This window comes from Hypomesus transpacificus, unplaced genomic scaffold (genome assembly GCF_021917145.1).
Source record: "Hypomesus transpacificus isolate Combined female unplaced genomic scaffold, fHypTra1 scaffold_379, whole genome shotgun sequence".
Lineage (NCBI taxonomy): Eukaryota > Metazoa > Chordata > Actinopteri > Osmeriformes > Osmeridae > Hypomesus > Hypomesus transpacificus.
This window is the reverse complement of record NW_025813900.1, coordinates 50945-69759: the sequence shown is the minus strand read 5'-3', so window position 1 is coordinate 69759 and position 18815 is coordinate 50945. Positions and strand designations below refer to the sequence as shown.

Below are 18815 nucleotides of genomic sequence, written 5' to 3'. Positions count from 1 at the left end.
ACTTTGGTGTGGCCTAAAGCTGGGTCATCACAACTCCCGTCTGGGTCATTGAAGTCCTCATTTGCAGCCAGACTGATGGATAGCTGAAGACATGCTGCTCTGAATCAGGGCTCTGGAAGTCATAAGACAGTACGATCAAGGACAAAAGGCAAGATCACAGCCTTGGTTTTGCATTAGGAAGTGTGACGTGTCTGGAAGACAGTGAGATAGAATGGAGTGATGGTTGCTGAGGAAGAGAGAGAGAGAGTGAGTGAGGAAGAGGGTGATCTATGAAAGTCTTCCGAAATAGACAGACTGGAGAGGAGAGGAGAGGAGAGGAGGAGAGGAGAGGAAAGGTGGATGAATGAGTTTGTCCTTCAGACGTGATGAGTGCCACCGTGTCTGGGACATCTTCTTCCAATATCAATCTCCCTCTCCAAAGGCCGGCAGGAAATGCACCTAGATAATAATCAGACGGTTGACGTCACATTGCATTTAGGTGTATATTATTCATGCGAGCGTCTGTGCAGGGTGGGGTGGGGGGTGGAGGGGTAGGGGGCCTAAGGCATGATTCTGAAAGCAAAGTCTAGATTAATAAAACTGTGTTTCAAGGATCTAACTTTTTCTACTCATAACCAGATTAACCTGTGTGTGTGTGTGTGTGTGTGTGTGTGTACAGTGGTGCTAGGCATTGAGGGGGAGTATTACGTGAGTGGAGGGGGACTGAGGTCCAGGTTCCGAGTGGGCCACATCACCTTCCATTGGGGCCGCTGCAACAGCTCCTCAGACGGGTCGGAGCACAGCCTCAACGGACGGAAGTTCCCCCTGGAGGTACGGAGCCCCACCTGTCGACCAATCAGGCGACCCGCTCCATCACTCAGTCAACCATATCGACCAATCAAAATGAAACGATGACTGTAACCAATTAACTCGTTGGGGTCCGTTTCTTTTATGAAGTGCTTTTGAACTCATGTTTAAAGTTCAATCTCCTGTAACTGAGTTCTATCCAGAAAGGCAGCAATTTTGCATTACATAATTTCCCCTAGAAGGGCATGTATCTATTGTTTGACCTGTCTGTTGCAAATTCTGCATTTGATTTAACTGACTCAATCGTTTCTATATTGAACCATTTAGCTAGCATTATTAAAATAATTGGGTGTGTCAAAGTGTCACTTTGAGCCTTTTATCCACCCCATGAATACATATTTGTGAGAAAAAACGCCACCCACAACTTTTCACTAAAAAGCGTTTTTTTTTTTTACATGAAGGGCTAAGGCAGAAATTGGGGTGCTTAGTGACACTTAAAACAACACGTAAAAGCACATTTAATGCATACATAATACATGCTTTTTTTCTGTCCGTTGTGATAATGGAAGCTCTGCACCACCCACCTCTATGTCACTCTTTTTCGCTCTCCCTCCCTCCCCCACTCCCCCCCTCTCTCACTCTCTCCCTCCCTCTCCCTCTCCCTCTCTCCCTCTCTCTCTCCCTCCCTCCCTCCCTCTCTCTCTCTCTCTCTCTCTCTCTCTCTCTCTCTCTCTCTGTCTCTCTCTCTCTCTCTTTCCCTCCCTCTCTCTCTCTCCCACTCCCACAGATGCAGATATACTGCTATGAGTCAGAGCTCTATAAGTCAATAGAGGACGCGATCAGGGATGGAGGCAAGATCACAGCCTTGGCTGTCCTGTTTGAGGTAACAAACCTTCAATTTAGTCCTGGTTTTTTACGCATAAAATATTGCGTGACGCAGCACTACGGTTTTGGCAATACGGTTCTGCTTCACAAAAGGTCTCTGTCCAGAGAATGCCAAATTGAAACTTTGATTTCACTTCCACACAATATCCATCATCCATCCCGACAGAGAGTAAAGACCTAACGTTAAGGTGGGGATGGTGGATGCAGCCAGAAAAAGTGAAAGTCATAAAATATAAAAAACACACTTGTCTAACAGCATGGATATATGAAAGAGTGTATCCCTCAACAGTCAATCAGTGTTTGATTGATCCATCCTGGTGCAATCAAACTAATAGGCTTCTCACTACAAATTCCAGGAAGACTCAACACTAACTGAATACAAAACGATGGTGGAGTTTGTCCTTGTTTTCCTTGAGGGCTTAGGTTGGCGGAAGGGCAGTTATATGGGCATCAGTGAAGCCATCTGTGACATTGCTTGTAAAAGGGCAAAACAAATACATTTTGATTTGGCTTGATTTCATTTCAACTATGATTTAGTCCGGTTGGGTACAATGAAGTAAAAATTCACAAAAAAAAACGTTCCCATGTCACAGGCCAGTGTGAACGACAACGAGAACTACAACACCATCATCGAGGGAGTGAACATCGTGAGCAGATTCGGTATGTCCCGTAGCTTTCCAGCACCCCAACGGAACAAAGTCTCGTTAAAAATGGCACATGGTCCTCATTTGAACCTGGAAAGTGAAAGTCAGGTCGACGTGACGTCGGGTCAAAGTTAGATGAAGACCAACGTGTGATGTGTTGTTGTGTGTGTGAAGGTAAGAGCAGTTCTGTGGAGCCCTTCTCTCCGCTGGCCTTGTTGCCCGACGCCACAGATCAATACTACACCTACAATGGCTCCCTCACCTCCCCACCCTGCACCGAGTCCGTGGAGTGGATCCTTTTCAAACGCACCGTGGCCATATCAGAGACTCAGGTGAGCGCAGTACACACACACATACACACACACACTCACACACACATACACTTCCGAGTGCACGAGATGTACAGAAATAAATCCAGCTCCACTGAAACACACACGCACACAGTCCTTTTTGCTGTCACACACACACACATACACACACGACCCATATCTGAGTCAGATGGAGGGTCTGTGTAACCGAAGGGGCCCTACTCATCCCACTCAGCCAGCCTTCTGCCTGCTCGGTTTCTCCTCATTACAGTGACGACAGACTGAGCTGGACTCATTTACAGTAAGGCAGCCGGGCCTGAAAGGCTATGCTTGATTGATGTAGGTCGAATGGTTCAGCTGGTTGGAATATGGTGATTTCTGCACTTCGGCACGGCACATCTCCAGTGCGAGTTACGTAAGATGTTCAAGTGTACGAGTTGTGTCTCGGGATGAAATGTTTTGCTTCATGATAATATATGATGTATAAGATGAGCTACACGAGGATGAGGATGTGCAGCTTGACTGTGAATGTGTGTGTGTGTATGTTAAACGTGTGTGTGTGTTGAACCTGTGTGTGAAACGCGTGTGTGAAATGTGTGTGTGTCGTGGTGTGTGTGTGAGAGGGAAAGGTATATGCGTGGCATGACGTGGGAACCTCCCAGTGTCTCAAACACACCCCTGAAAATAGGGTGGTGTTCCCTCTCTCCCTGCATCAGTGACAGGGCTCTGAAACCTTGTGCGTCAGACCAAACACACACACACACGCATATAGGCACAGAAACACAGAACAATCATCAATATTTGACAGCAACAGCGTCGGATCAGGAACTAAGAAGCAGAGACTTTCCTTTTCTGTCATCCTCTCTCACACTCTCTCTTCCTCGGAAACTTCTAGTCTGGCTTCACGCACTTTCAAATCTCAGTTTAGCCGAGCAGAAGGAATTGCTATATATCATTTGGAAAGGGAAGTATGCATGCCTCATCCCCTCCCGCCCCCCCCCCCCCCCCCCCTCCCCCCCCATGATCCGCTTTAAATCTGGGAGTTCTTTTTTTTTTCAACAGGAAGAGGGGGAGGGGGGGAAGTAAGCCCACGATACGTAACCAGATAAGTGGAAGTCTGTTCCCAGCCCACTGAACACGTGAACTGATACGGCTTTCGCTTTTGCTGGCATGATCTTCTCCACTCTGACACACGCACGCACACACACACACCAAAAACACATGCACACACACACCAAAACACACGCACACACACACCAATACACACGCACACACACACCCAATACACACGCACACACACACCAATACACACGCACACACACACACCCAATACACACGCACACACACACACCAAAACACACGCACACACACACCAATACACACGCACACACACACACCAAAACACACGCACACACACACCAATACACACGCACACACACACACCAATACACACGCACCCCACACATACCAATACACACAAATGCATTTGTCATGTTGTTTCTTTGGGTGAGCTGATCTGACCTTTATGCACGTTGATGCCCTCGCTTTGCTTTCTCTGTCATCATCTTTCCTCTCTCCCTCAAATCTCTCTCTCTCGTTCCTCATCCCCTTCCGGTCTACCCTCCCTCCCTCCACCCTTCCCCTCCCTCTCTCCCCCCCCCCCCAGTTGGAGGTGTTCTGCGAGGTGATGACCATGGAGCAGGCGGGCTACGTCATGCTGACTGACTACCTGCAGAACAACTACCGGGAGCAGCAGCCGCAGTTCAGCGGCCAGGTGTTCTCCTCCTACACCGGCGTCGAAGATCTCCTCACACCCAGTACGTGTTTTACCCTACAACCTAGAACCTGCACCATGCCACCCTGCATTCTACACCCTATACCCTGCACCCTATACCCTGTACTCTATACCCCACATCCTACACCTTACACCCCACACCCTACATCCTACATTCTACATCCTACACCTTACACCCTACATCCTACACCCTACACCCTACACACTACACCCTACACCCTACATCCTACATCCTACACCCTACACCCTACACCCTACATCCTACACCCTACACACTACACCCTACACCTTACACCCTACATCCTACACCCTACACCCCTACATCCTACATCCTACACCCTACATCTTACACCCTAAATCCTACATCCTACACCCTACATCCTATACCCTGTACTCTATACCCCACATCCTACACCTTACACCCCACACCCTACATCCTACATTCTACATCCTACACCTTACACCCTACATCCTACACCCCTACACCCTACACACTACACCCTACACCCTACATCCTACATTCTACACCCTACACCCTACACCCTACATCCTACACCCTACACACTACACCCTACACCCTACACCCTACACCTTACACCCTACATCCTACATCCTACATCCTACACCCTACATCTTACACCCTAAATCCTACATCCTACACCCTACATCCTACATCCTACATATTAACTCCCAAATCACAACCCAGAGGCATGACATTGGAGTCCTAACCCCTGCCCCCTAAGCAGGAATTTCCTGACCCCTTTGGCTCCAGAGTTCCCAGAGTTCCCGAGAACCCTACCCCAGAGTCCATGTTAGGTATTAGTCACGGTCTAATCCGAGTGAATCACTAAAAAGAGTTTTCAAGTTAACCTCCTAAAACCATGATCAGGGCCACAAAACCTTAACCCTTAACTCTAACCCAACCCCAGCAATCAAATGTTCACGTTGAAAATACAGAACTCCCTCTCTACTGTAACCAAGGCTAGGTTCCAACATCGACATGGCTGTGACAGGCATGTTTTAGTGGCACAGTCATATCACCCATTCTCAAGGTCAGTTGAGTTCCTTGGAGGCAAGCGCCTCTCTGATAAACAACGACGCAAAAGTATTTACTGTAGCGGTTGCTAAGGAACCCAGCTTTGTAGTTTCCCATCGCGCAGCGATTTCTTTGTGAAATTTAAACGCTCAGAAATTCCAGAAATGCTTCAGCACTCGGTGAGGATGTTGGTGCATGTGCTCTCTAAGAGAAGCTTTTTGAAGTTTCTCGGACGGGCAGTCAAACCTACAAGAAACCACATCCCTCCCTCTCCCCCTCTTCCCCCACTCTTCAACTCTTTCTTCTCCTCTTCCCTCTCTCTCTCTCGCTCCTCACGTCTCCCTCTCTCGCTTCCTCCTCTCTCGCCCCGCTCGTCTCCCTCTCCTCTCTCTCGACTCAGCTCTCCCTTTTTGAAATCTCTCTCTCTTTTCATCTCACTCCCTGTGCTCTCGTCGTCTCTCCCGTCCTCCTTCCTTATCTCCTCAGCTCTTAGAACTGCTTCTGTTTGCTTCCAAGCATTGCAGTGGGTGTCAAACATCAATGACTCCACAGTGACTGCTGCCAACAGACTCATAGAGTAACTACTGACCCTAGCCATGATACCTCATTGAAATCCTGTGTGCTTGTAACCAACACCATTGAAAGGGCCTCTTATGAAATATGATAATTGTATGCTAACACGAGCGTTTGCTGACAAATGACCTGCTAGTTTATTTGTCATTTGAAACAAGTACAAGTACAGGCACATTGGAACTCTTGAACCAGCTTCTCTTTACAGTTTCCTAGCTGTCTAGCTCTGCTTTCTGTAGGTGTTTAATTGACATTTTAATTCTCTACCACTACCGCTATAAAATTTGTTTGTGTTCTTCTCTTTCCAGCGTGCAGCTCGGAGCCAGGGAACGTCCAGGCAGACGCCAGCAACGACACGACCATCGTGGTGACGTGGGAGCGCCCCCGTGTGGTGTTCGACACCACCATCGACTGGTACTCTGTCTCCTACCAGAGGCTGCAGGGCCGCCAGCAGCCCAGACACGAGTACCGCACCGACGGGGACCAGGACGTGGTGAGGCACGCCGCCTGTCTGCCTACCTATCTGCCTGGCTGTCAGTCTGTCTGCCTGCCTGCCTGCCTGCCTGCCTGCCTGCCTGCCTGCCTGCCTGCCTACCTACCTCCCTGGCTGTCAGTCTGTCTGGCTGCCTGCCTGCCTGCTTACCTGCCTGTCTGTCCGTCTGTTTTTCCTCCTGTCCACCTGCCTGTATGTCTGTCTGGCTGTCTGGCTGTCTGTCTGTCTGTCTGTCTGGCTGTCTGGCTGTCTGGCTGTCTGGCTGTCTGGCCTGCTTGGTTGTCAGACATTTGAAGGACCGACTGAATGGCTTGTATCGAGGAGGTATGGAGTGGATCGATGGTTGAACTGATGGGTTGCGTGGGCGTTTTTTGTTCCCCGCCGTCCCAGGGCGCGATCATCCACGGCCTGCTGGCAAACAGCAGCTACGTGGTGGAGGTGTTGGCCGTCTGCACCAATGGCCTGACAGGACGCATGAGCGACCAGATCATCGTGGACATGCCGCTCGAGGACCCAGGTGAGAGACCAGGCGACCGCCGATACACCGCGAAGATGCGTCCATGTTTAGGACGGGGCTTGAACATGGAATGTTTTCAGAAATGACGTGCAGGGTTTGTCTTTTCTTATGGCCTAGCCCTCCAAATCTCAAGACAAAAGTAGTTATACCGTACCTTTCTCAAACAGCAACCATGCCATTATTCCCACTGCCGAATTCAAAGGACAAGCCATTCCATGTTGTTCGAGCTCGGCCAATCCAGAACCTTCTCTAGCCTGCTGACTCATCTTACGTTCTCTTTTCTCCAGAGAGCGAATCAGGTCCAGACACTGACTCAGCAGAATCTGAAGACAACAATGAAGACAGAAATGAAGACAACACACCTCAAGTGGATCCCAACCAGGTGGGCCAGAACCAGGTGGATCAGGAGGAAGCCAAAGATGAAAGCCCAGTGGAGGAGACCCCAGCGGAGCAGACCAAAGTATATCAGAACCGGCTACCGGAGCTCACAACCCAGCCGAGCCCAGATCAGAACCTCCCCATCCAGCCCGGCACTCCGGACGTCCCCAGACTGCCTCCTCCAATCATCAAAGTGAACACGAAAAGAACCAATCAGAACACGGTTGACCAGAGGAAGCAGAAAGTGGACCCGCTTCGAACTCAACCAGAGCGGACGGCCTTTGATCCGAACCTTGCGGAGCCGAACAAACGGATCCCCCCGAGCCGCACTCACACTAGCTCTGCCTCAGACGGCAAGAGCTCCATCTGGGTTACCATGATGACGGACCAGCCGGGCTTCCTGTTTCCCGTTGCCAAGACAACCAGCATGCCCGTCCGCCGGCGAATCACGGAGGAGTCTTCATTGTCGGCCTCGCCCAAGGTAACAGCTCCTTTGCCACTCTTTATCTTCTCTTCATTCCTCTGCTCCCGCATAGATTTCCGTGCGTATAAACTGCTGACGTCTCAATGGGTTTTCCTCATCCAGAGCAGAGGCAAGGCTTCCAAGGAGCCCACTTCAGGGGGAGACCTCCCACCACTGGGGGGCGATGTGTTCCCCCTCCCTGCAGTCGATATGGAGGTCACTGACGTCTACTATGAGGATGTGGTGAACAGTACTTTGTTCGAGCAGGTCCCTTCTACTATGACTCCACCGGCACAGGGTAAGAGATGCTATTTGTCTTATGGCTTTTTTTGTTGTTGACAGGATGATTGTTGAGGTTGAACGCCGACTCACTTGTCGTCTTCTTGTGGGCCTTAAACCCGACGATTTCATTCTTTAAAAGGACTCAATACTCTGACCTGACATGCCTCCGCCTCAACAGAGCTCATTCTTGTTGCGCAGGTCACGGAAACGATCAAGGATTGGTCACGTCTCCGCCCAACGGCGGGGGCGTCGGAAGGACCGAGGCTCTGCCTCTTTCTGAGACCCCCCTCACGGAAACGGCCACCCCCTCCGTTCCCTGGGTCCGGGCGAGAACCACAACTCCCAGCAACATCCTCTCCGCCGACGACAGCTCGTTTGGGACCTCACCCCTCAGCAAGATCCTGCCTCACACCACGTTGCCCATGTTCAACGGTAGTCTTTTCACGACAAGACGACCGACATAGATCCTAGAGCTGTATTCACACACACACACACACATAAGGAATTAAAGTTGCTTGAAGAAATAATATTACACGATAAGACGAAGAGCAAAAATGTGCCCCATGTCGAATTATGATCGTACCATCGTGATTGATTGGTGTGCATGTGTGAGCATGTGTAGGATGCTGGGGTCAAGGGGAGGTGGTGCAGGGACTTCCTGTCGCGGTTCTTGCTGTCGCTCGTGCTTCTCTGATGCTTCTGCACCTCACGGTGCTACCTGGTGGGCTTCGAACCGGTTCGGACTGAGACAGACCTGCGTCAAATACATTCAAATACAACGACGGATTTTCCAAGAACCGAGTTGGGGGGGATTACTGACGGTTGATCACACGGGGTGACCTGAATTCAGTGAACCCCATGTATTAGGGTGACAGTATTTCCAAATGGTATTTGACCCATGTTTGTGTTTGTTGTGGTGTGGGCTTGGTGTGTGGTGACGCTAAGGATGGTGATTGTGCTCGGGCTTAGGATTAGGATTCTGATCATTCTTTGTTTTGTCGCTTGGCGCTTTACTTTAAGAAAAGCTTCACAGTGGTGGTGATGTTCTGTCACGCACAGATGCTTCTCTCGATTTCTTGAACATCAGCCCGTCGATATTATCTTCTCCCGTCTTCTTCTGGGACTGCTCTTCCCTCCTACATGCTCGTCTTCGGCGCAACGTTGCCCTCTGGTGGTTGTTTTGCACTTTCATGCCCGTTCTTCCTTTCTACCACTAGCAGAGGAGCTTTCCCTCTCTCTACTTCAGGATGTGTCTTTTATCGTTGGCCTGCGTCTCTTTTCATGTTGTGCGCCTGGAACTTTCCATTCCAGTCCGCCAGTCCGACTCCTCCAGCTCTCAGGACCAATCAGAGAGCTCCCCCTTCCCACCGCCCCTTGCCTCTTCAGTCCTCGACCGCCAGCCCACAGCCTCCGCCTATCAGGGGGCTACTCCGGCCCCTCCTCCAACCCAGTCTGAAGAGGCCTCCCTCCACATTCCAGTCCCAGGCACCGGCCCCTCCTCCTCCTCCCCCACCCGCACCCTACCCCCGACCCCTGCCATCTCCAACCCTCCCGAGGGACGCACATCCACCCTGCACCCCACCGATCCCTCTTCCCAAGAGGGGCTGCTCGCCCCTCTCTCCCCGGACGGCAAGGTGGACACGAGCGGCTCTGGGTCTGGCCTGTACGAGAGCAGCTCGGCCCAGGACAGAGACGTGACCGTGGTGTTCTGGACGGGCCGTTTGTTCCCCACGCACAGCCCAGCCTCGACTCCAGAACAGAGGGAGGGGAGAGAGGGGAAGACATGGAGGAAGACAGGGGATGAGGCAGGGGGTGAGGCAGAGCCTGAGACAGTGAGTGAGACAATGGGTGAGACAGAAAGCGATATAAGGGGTGAGACAAGGCCTGAGAATGCTGGTGAGACAGGGGGTGAGACAGGGGTTGAGACAGGGGGTGAGACTGGAGATGAGGGAGAGCCTGAGGGATGGACTGAGACAGGTGGTGAGACAGAAAGTGAGACAGGGTCTGAGCCAGGGAGTGAGACAGGAGAAGAGGGATGGGGTGAGAGAAAAGGTGAGGGATGGGGTGAGACAGGTACTGAGGGATGGGGCAAGAGACAAGGTGAGACAGGCGGTGAGACAGGAGGTGAGACAAACGATGAGACAGAACCCGAGACAACTGGTGAGACAGACTTTGAAGGTCTCTACTCTGGCTTCTACTTTGAGGGCGAGTTGACCATTGAGGCAGGGGGCGAGACCAAGGTCAAGACTGAGAGAGAGAAGGAGAGAGAGCCTGGGAGAGAGACAGAGAGTCCAGCTCAGATCGACGGTTTGAAGCCCTCTCTGTGGAGGTCAGCTACGGCTGAGGAGGGCAGCGGCTCCGGGGATGAAGTCGATGGAGGGACCGAAGGAGGACTTGACAGAGGAATAGATGGAAGTAAGGAAGGAGGAGGAGCAGGGATGGAAGGAGACGGAGGAAGAGAAGGAGGGGGAACAGGAGGAATAGCGGGAGGAGGAAGAGGGGGGAAAGAAGGTCGAGAAGCTAAAGAGGATCTCCTCGGTGTTGGTAACTTGACAGTGGAGCTGCGGCTCCCTGTGTTGAATATCAGCACTGCTGTGGAGCTGAACAGGAAAGGTACAGTCGCGCCACACACACTTAGGAATGAGCGATGACAGAAATGACAGATATGGTTGCTGTATTGCAGTTGGTGTGTGTGTGTGCGTGTGCGCGTGTAAATGTGTGTTTATGTTTGTGTGTGTCTGAGAGAGAGAGAGAGAGAGAGAGAGAGAGAGAGAGAGAGAGAGAGAGAGAGAGAGAGAGAGAGAGAGAGAGAGAGAGAGAGAGAGAGAGAATAACCTGCACTTTGTCCCTCCCACCTCCAGAGGGCAGTAACAGCAGCCATGAGTCCAGGGTTGGCATGGTGGGCAGCGGGGTGGAGAGGGAGCGGAGGACTGTGGTGCCCCTGGCGGTGGTCTCCACTCTCACCATCCTCTGTCTCCTCGTGCTGGTCGGCATCCTTATCTACTGGAGGTCGGGCACAACTTTTTAACACTCCACCCTGTTTCCTCGACGGTAGACGTTTATGAAAAAAGTTGATGCTGAACGGGAACTGTTTACGTTTCACAGGAACTGTTTCCAGACAGCAAATTTCTACCCAGAGGACAATGCATCACCCAAAGTGGTTTCGGCTCCGTCGACACCCCTGCTGCTAGCTGCAGGTAACTGCAAACACCCAACCGGTGTTTGTACACTGTGCTGGGAGAGGCAGAGCATTTAACTGCAGATTAAGAGTTATGGATTCAACGGTCGGCAAAAAGGATGACATTACACAGAAAGACTCTCTGATGTTTTTTTTCTCTTTCCTGCTTTCTATTTCTCTCTCACTCACTCACACTCACACACACACACTCACACACACACACCTTCTCCGACTGACCTCGTTCCTCCACCCGGGCGGCTGACAGAGGAGCAGGAGGAGGCCATGTCGGTGAAGCAGTTTGTGAGGCACGTGGCAGAACTCCACAGCACCAACACCTTTTCCAAGGAGTTTGAGGTAAACCCCCCCCCCCCCCCCCCCCAGGGGTGAAGCTGTCATCCACGGCCCCTGCTGCTGTCTCTACCCCCCCCCCCCCCCCCCCCCCCCCCCCCCCCCCCCCCCCCCCCCCCCGTCAGCTCTCTAACGCACTCCCAAACAGTATTAACATCATGTGGCTCAGTCGGAGAGAGCAAAACGCGAAAGCCTTCGAGAGCTCCCGTGTGAAGGGAGGAGCCAAGGTTGACATTTCACCTGATGAAATCTCAACAATGGCTGTCATAGGAATTCACTCGAATGACATCTCCTTAATAGAACCTTTTTTCCTCTGAAAACAACAGCTGAAAAGCGCAAGCAAACGATTTTGGAAAAGCAATCTCCAATTCAAATGGGTTTGTTTCGGTTTGGTCTCAGGTCCTGTTCAATGTTACCATTTATCTTCCTTTTTGAGCAGTAAGCATGCCAAGGGAAACCTGGCTGCAAGGACATTGCACATAATACAGACAGTCGGCCAGGGCAACTGTGGTGCTGCTTGGGTTGTGTTTATGAGGTCTGAACAGAATACACAAGTGTTGTATCCCTGCTTCAGACTTAGATCCCAAGCATGAGTTCACACCAACACACCTGTGCACAAAGATACACACACACGAAGATGTGCCATGTGTTTCTGTATTTGCACTGACCGGTTACTGTCTCTCTGTCTGTCTGTCTGTCTGTCTGTCTGTCTGTCTGTCTGTCTGCCTGCCTCTCTGTCTGTCTGTCTGTCTGTCTGTCTGTCTGTCTGTCTGTCTGTCTGTCTGTCTCTGTCTGTCTGTCTGTCTGTCTGTCTGTCTGTCTGTCTGTCTGTCTGTCTCTGTCTGTCTGTCTGTCTCTGTCTGCCTGCCTGTCTGTCTGTCTGTCTGTCTGCCTCTCTGTCTGTCTCTGTCTCTGTCTGTCTGTCTGTCTGTCTGTCTGTCTGTCTGTCTGTCTGTCTGTCTGTCTGCCTCTCTGTATGTCTGTCTGCCTGTTTGTCTGCCTGCCTTTCTGTCTGTCTGTCTGTCTGTCTGTCTGTCTGTGTCAACCCCCCCCTCATCACTGTGCTTTCTGCATTCTCACCCCCCCCCCTCATTAGATTGTGAAAGAGTGTTGTGAGGTAAGGATACGTCTCCGTCCGTCTGTGACTTGAACACACTAACAGAGATGTGCTTGGTCCCCATAGAATGTAAGAATTCCTGATTTTTATTCTCTCCACCTCAAACATCATCCCGTGGTTTGACATGTGTTCTATTCGCCAACCTAGACCAATGTGATGTCATCACATCGCTGAATAGCTCGACTGGCGTGTGCAGGAATTGGGTCTCTTTTGTTTTCCTTGCATGATCATTAGACTGGATAGTGAGGTTTTGTTGGGGTGTTGGCTCATTTTGAGTGTGTGCGTGCGTGCGCGTGTGTGTGTGTGAGGGAGAGTGTGTGTCCTGTGCTGACTGTCAGTGTGATCTCTTCCAGGAGGTTCAGGAGTGCACCGTGGATCTAAGCGTCACCACAGAGGGCTCCAATCACCCTGACAACAGGAACAAGAACCGATACGTCAACATCCTGGCTTGTGAGGCACACACGCGCAAACACACACACACACTCGTTTGTGCACACACTCACACACGCAAACACACACTGACCCCGCTCCCTCTCTCTGTCCCAGATGACCACAGTCGAGTCAAACTCTCCAACAGTCTGGATGGGGAGGGCAAAGTTTCAGACTACATCAATGCCAACTTTGTGGATGTAAGTGTTTATGAATGGATGGATGGAGGGATGGATGCACGGATGGATGGATGCACAGATGGATGGATGTATGGATGTATGGATGCACAGATGGATGGATGGATGCACAGATGTATGGATGTATGGATGCACAGATGGATGGATGGATGCACAGATAGATGGATGCACAGATGGATGAATGGATGCACAGATGGATAGATGGATGGATGCACAGATAGATGGATGGATGGATGCACAGACAGATGGATGGTTGCACAGATGGATGGATGCACAGATGGATGGATGAATGCACAGATGGATGGATGGATAGAAGGACGGATGGACGTGACAGATGTGTGTGTGAGATGTGCTCTTGGATGAACACATGGCAGAAGGGTGTGTCTAACCCTAACCCTTCCTGCATGCTGGTCCGGGCTGCCAGGGGTTCGAGCGTCCCCGGGCGTACATCGCGGCCCAGGGGCCCCTGAGGGCCGGCAGGGAGGACTTCTGGAGGATGGTGTGGCAGCAGAACGTGGGCGTCATCATCATGATCACCAACCTTCTGGAGAAGGGAAGGGTGAGCCCCCCTCCCCAACCAGCGCACACGCAGCATACGAGAGAGAGAAGGAAGAGAGAGATGGAGAGAGAGAGAGGGAGGGTTAAGGAGGGAGGGTGAGAGAGGGGGGGCAAGATGGATTACCGAACTCTCTATCTAATCCACTCTCTCTTTTATCCCCCCCTCTCTTTCTCTTTACTTCTACCCTCCTGTACTCTTGCCTCCCTGTCCCCAACACTGACCATGTCACTCTCTCTCCCTGTCCCTTTTTCTCTCCCTCTCTCTTTCCCCGTCTCTCTCTCTCTCTCTCTCTCTCTCTCTCTCTCTCTCTCTCTCTCTCTCTCTCCCCACTCTCTCTCTCTCAGAGGAAGTGTGAGCAGTACTGGCCAGAGGAGAACCAGGAGGACTATGGTCAGTACCAGGTGAGCCTGCGCAGCTCCAAGACCCTGGCCTACTACACCCTGAGAACGTTCACCCTCAGAGACGGCAACCAGAAGGTGAGCAGGGGCCCTCACACACGCACACACACACACGCGCACACACACGTCCACACACTCGCACGCACGCAAGTCCCGCCAACCGACCCACCAACCAAGCCCATCATGATGTCGCACAACCTCGTCCCAAGCACCGTTTTACACCTGTATTGTCACCCGTGTTGTAATCATGGATTGTATGAATTTACTAAAGCCAAACCCCCCACCCACCTCCCCTGAACACCCCCCCCCTCAGGCCTCCCGTGGTGCAGAGAGGACAGTGCTCCAGTACCACTACACCCAGTGGCCCGACATGGGGGTCCCAGAGTACACCCTCCCCGTCCTCTCCTTCGTCCGGGCCTCCACCCAGGACCGGACCACCGACTCGGGCCCTGTCCTCGTTCACTGCAGGTGTGTGTGTGTGTCAGGAACATCTCTGCCATGACGGTCCCGTGAGGTGACCGATGTCCCAGAGAATTCATGGTGTTCATGATGTGTTTTCCGTGTGTGTGTGTGTTGCAGCGCCGGCGTAGGCAGGACAGGCACCTACATCGTGCTGGACAGCATGTTGCAGCAGATCCGAGAGCAGGGCAAGGTCAACGTGCTCGGCTTCCTCAAACACGTTCGAACGCAGAGGAACTACCTGGTTCAGACCGAGGTAAGCGCAGCCGCAAACTCGCGGCGCACCGCGAGATGTCTCAAACTCAGAGATGTCTCTGTGTCTGAGACCTGTTGCATTATGGGGGAAACGTGGAACTGGACCTGAAATTCGACTCAGAAAGGGCAAGACAGACAGGAAGCCAGGCGAACAAGCAACGCAACACCGCCTGTGACACAAGGAGGAATTCTGTATTGAATGTTTCCATTTGCATTATAAAGGAAAATGGAGTGAGGAGCGAATACAACTCAAGGTTGTGGGTTCACATCTTTTGCTTCACGTTTAGTCACAAACCTTCAAACTGTAACTGGACGATTCATTCTTTGTTGGTGTTCCCTGCGTCCAGGAGCAGTACGTATTTACCCACGATGCACTGGTGGAGGCCATCCTCAGCAAAGACACGCTGGTGACCTCCGACCTCATTCACTCCTACGTGTCTGACTTGCTGACCCCAGCGCCCTCGGGCAGGACACGCATGGAGAAGCAGTTTAAGGTCAGAGGTCTAGTGGTCAGGGGTCCACACCCCATACCTGCATTAAGAATTTGTGTCCGCATGATTCCATTCTACAGGCACACACGGTATTACTGCAGGGATAGTATACTTCTAGAAGCATCACTTTAGGTTACTGCAGTATGAGTAGCGTTAGCACATGTGTAAACCTGTAGAATAGTTCTAATTCCATTCTGAATCCAGGATGTCGAAATATAATTTTAGGACACAGAACCCAAATACTTTTATATCCTTTTTTGATATGTGTGTTCTCCGTACTGTAAGCTTGAATAATGCCACAGGGGGATGGCTGTGAGGGGTGTTTCTGTTGATAGTGTTTCTGTTTGTGTTTCCCAGCTGGTCAGTCAACGCAGGGCCCGACAGTCAGACTACGCTACCGCCTTGAAGGAAGGCAACGCCGAGAAGAACCGAAGCTCCTCTCTCATGCCTGGTGAGGTCGCACACTCATACACACACACACACACACACGCACACACTGCCCAGAAATGTCCCTGAAGTGTCTGCTAATCTGCTACAAATGTGGGTCATTCATGACGGTTTCTTAATTTAGCCAATTGGAGACCATTAGACTTGCAGAATTTTGAGGTGAACGTGTGAGGTGGTAATAATGTGTGTGCGTCCGTGTGTGTCCGTGTGTGTCCATTTGTGTGTGTGTCCGTCTGTGTCCGTGTGTGTCCGTGTGTGTCCAGTGGAGCGATCCAGAGTGTGTTTGACCACGGCAGGAAGCGATTCCTCCGACTACATCAACGCTTCCTACGTCATGGTAAGTCATGCTGTGTCCCAGCGGGTCCTCCCACGTTCTCCTGAGGCCTCCTGTGTGATGGTTACGCAGTCAAATATCAGACACCTCATCAGCGTTCACACTCAGCGAGGTGGCGTTTGAGTTTTAGCAAAGTCTAGCTAGTGCTAATAAGAAAGCAGAGGTGGCTACCCAGGTCTACCCTCTCCGACGACAATTCTTCGACAGTACTCTGTAAAACTGTATTTCAACATGAACTGTGCTACATGACCAACCTTGGTCTACTGCGGAATAAACGGTAGTATTCATTGTGGTTGTGCTGAGGTCATGCCACGGTCATGTTGTGGTTGTGCTGAGGTCATATCACGGTCATGTTGTGGTTGTGCTGAGGTCATATCACGGTCATGTTGTGGTTGTGCTGAGGTCATATCACGGTCATGTTGTGGTTGTGCTGAGGTCATATCACGGTCATGTTGTGGTTGTGCTGAGGTCATATCACGGTCATGTTGTGGTTGCAGGGTCACCACCAGAGCAGGGAGTTCATTCTGACCCAGACTCCTCTGGTCAGCACTGTGTCCGACTTCTGGCGAATGGTCTGGGATCACAACGCAAGAGTCATCGTTGCCCTGCCGGACACACATACACAGGTAGAGTCCCTCTGACACACACCTACTACACACACACACGCACGCACACACACATAAACTTGACATGGACAGACACATTAGCAACCAAACCTCGTGTATTTGGTCAGTCGTGTCAGAGCACTAGAGATGTGGAGCCGTGGGTGTACTGGCCCAGCAAAGACCAACCAATCAGCTGCGAGGGCTTCACGGTGTCGTTCTCCAGAGAAGAACATGTCTGCCTGGCCAATGAGGAGCGACTGGTCGTCCAGGACTTCATACTGGAGGCCACACAGGTTCAAACACAGCCACCTACGCACACAAACAAACAAACACACCTGCACACAAGGACCTCCATCCCTCCCTCCATCCTTTCTTACTAGCTCTCTCTCTGTCTCTCTCTCCCCCCCCCTCCACCTCCTCCCCCCCCAGGATGACTATGTGCTGGAGGTGAGGCAGTACGCCTCCCCCTGCTGGCCCAACCCGGACAGCCCCATCAGGAACTGCTTCGAGCTGGTCAACATCGTCAGAGAGCACGGCAGGGAGAGGGATGGCCCAGTGGTGGTACATGACCGGTAAGGACACGCGTCGCAACGTTTGGATGTGTAGTTGGCGTGAAGGCCTTTCTGGACCTAGCGTGAGGTTGGGAATTCTCCACGTGACCCGGAAGCCGTTGTACCTCCTGCTGGGTCGAGTAACGTCACCCCTGCTCTGACACGGCGGTGGCTTTTCTTCTGTGTACGTTTTGGATCGGATATATGAGTCGTCATCGCATTTAGAGTCACGTTTAGCTATTCGTTTGGACCCCTTTTCTTTATCACTAAAAACGATCATTATTTGAGGTCGGATATTGATGGACAGTTAGTGCGTCCTCGTGGATAGAGATATCCGACACATCGTCAGAGGAGTGTACTGTTTGTCCACGGGTCTGTACGCGTGTGTGACGTGTGTGGGTGGTGTGCGCTCCGTGTGTCCATGCCAGGCTGGGGGGGACCACGGCGGGGCTGTTCTGTGCCCTCACCACCCTGTGTCACCAGCTGGAGCAGGAGGCCAGCGTGGACGTGTACCAGGTGGCCCGCATGACCAACCTCATGAGGCCCGGGGTCTTCAACGACCTGGTGGGTACGACACACGCACATATACACACATTTACAGGGGGGGGGGGTCAGATGGCTGAGCGGTTAGGGAGTCGGGCTATTTATCGGAAGGTTGCCGGTTCGATTTCCGGCCGTGACATATGACGTTGTGTCCTTGGGCAAGGCACGTGACCCTACTTGCCTCGGGGAGAATGTCCCTGTACTTACTGTAAGTTGCTCTGGATAAGAGCGTCTGCTAAATGACTAAATGTAAGTGTAAATATACAGGAAACTGTAGAAACTACCGTACGCCATATACAGGATACTGTATTAGCACACATTTTTCTTTGTAACGTTTGTGGGGGGTTACATTTTTTGGGGGGCACACTCCAATTTGCAGGAGCAGTACCAGTTCCTGTACCGGGCAGTGCTGAGTCTGGTGAGCAGTCAGGAAGACCAGAAGACACTGCAGTCTTCCGAGACCAACGGTTCGATTCCCCTGGGAAAGATCATCACCGCCGAGAGTCTGGAGTCCCTCATGTAGCCTCTCTCTGTGACACACACACACATATATATATACTAGCACACGCACACAACACACACATTCGGGGACACACAAACATACGTACATAGGGGCGCCGTATAGGGGGGGGTAAGCTAGGACGATTCTAAGGGCCCCTGACTGATAGGGGCCCCAAAAAATATAAAAACAAATAGAAATCATCAAAAAATATAAATATGTATTTTCTTTTTCATGGGGCCCAAAAT

The 18815-nt window shown here is 51.5% G+C and overlaps 1 protein-coding gene across 1 annotated transcript; it reads left to right on the top strand.

The window, feature by feature from the left end:
• Positions 1-658: 658 nt before the first annotated feature.
• On the top strand, positions 659-18657 carry LOC124464552 (receptor-type tyrosine-protein phosphatase zeta-like; the record flags this gene model as incomplete). The annotated part of the gene is made up of 29 exons (XM_047016447.1): positions 659-810; positions 1574-1669; positions 2265-2331; positions 2490-2647; positions 4290-4440; positions 6333-6517; positions 6908-7034; positions 7322-7893; positions 7999-8173; positions 8356-8589; positions 9469-10770; positions 11019-11166; positions 11263-11354; positions 11601-11689; positions 12780-12800; positions 13154-13250; positions 13347-13429; positions 13851-13985; positions 14330-14461; positions 14697-14851; positions 14963-15098; positions 15445-15591; positions 15946-16039; positions 16299-16372; positions 16867-16995; positions 17103-17267; positions 17404-17546; positions 17954-18089; positions 18448-18657. Coding segments are annotated over 29 exons (5339 nt in total), but the record flags the coding sequence as incomplete, so codon positions are not given.
• Positions 18658-18815: the final 158 nt, after the last annotated feature.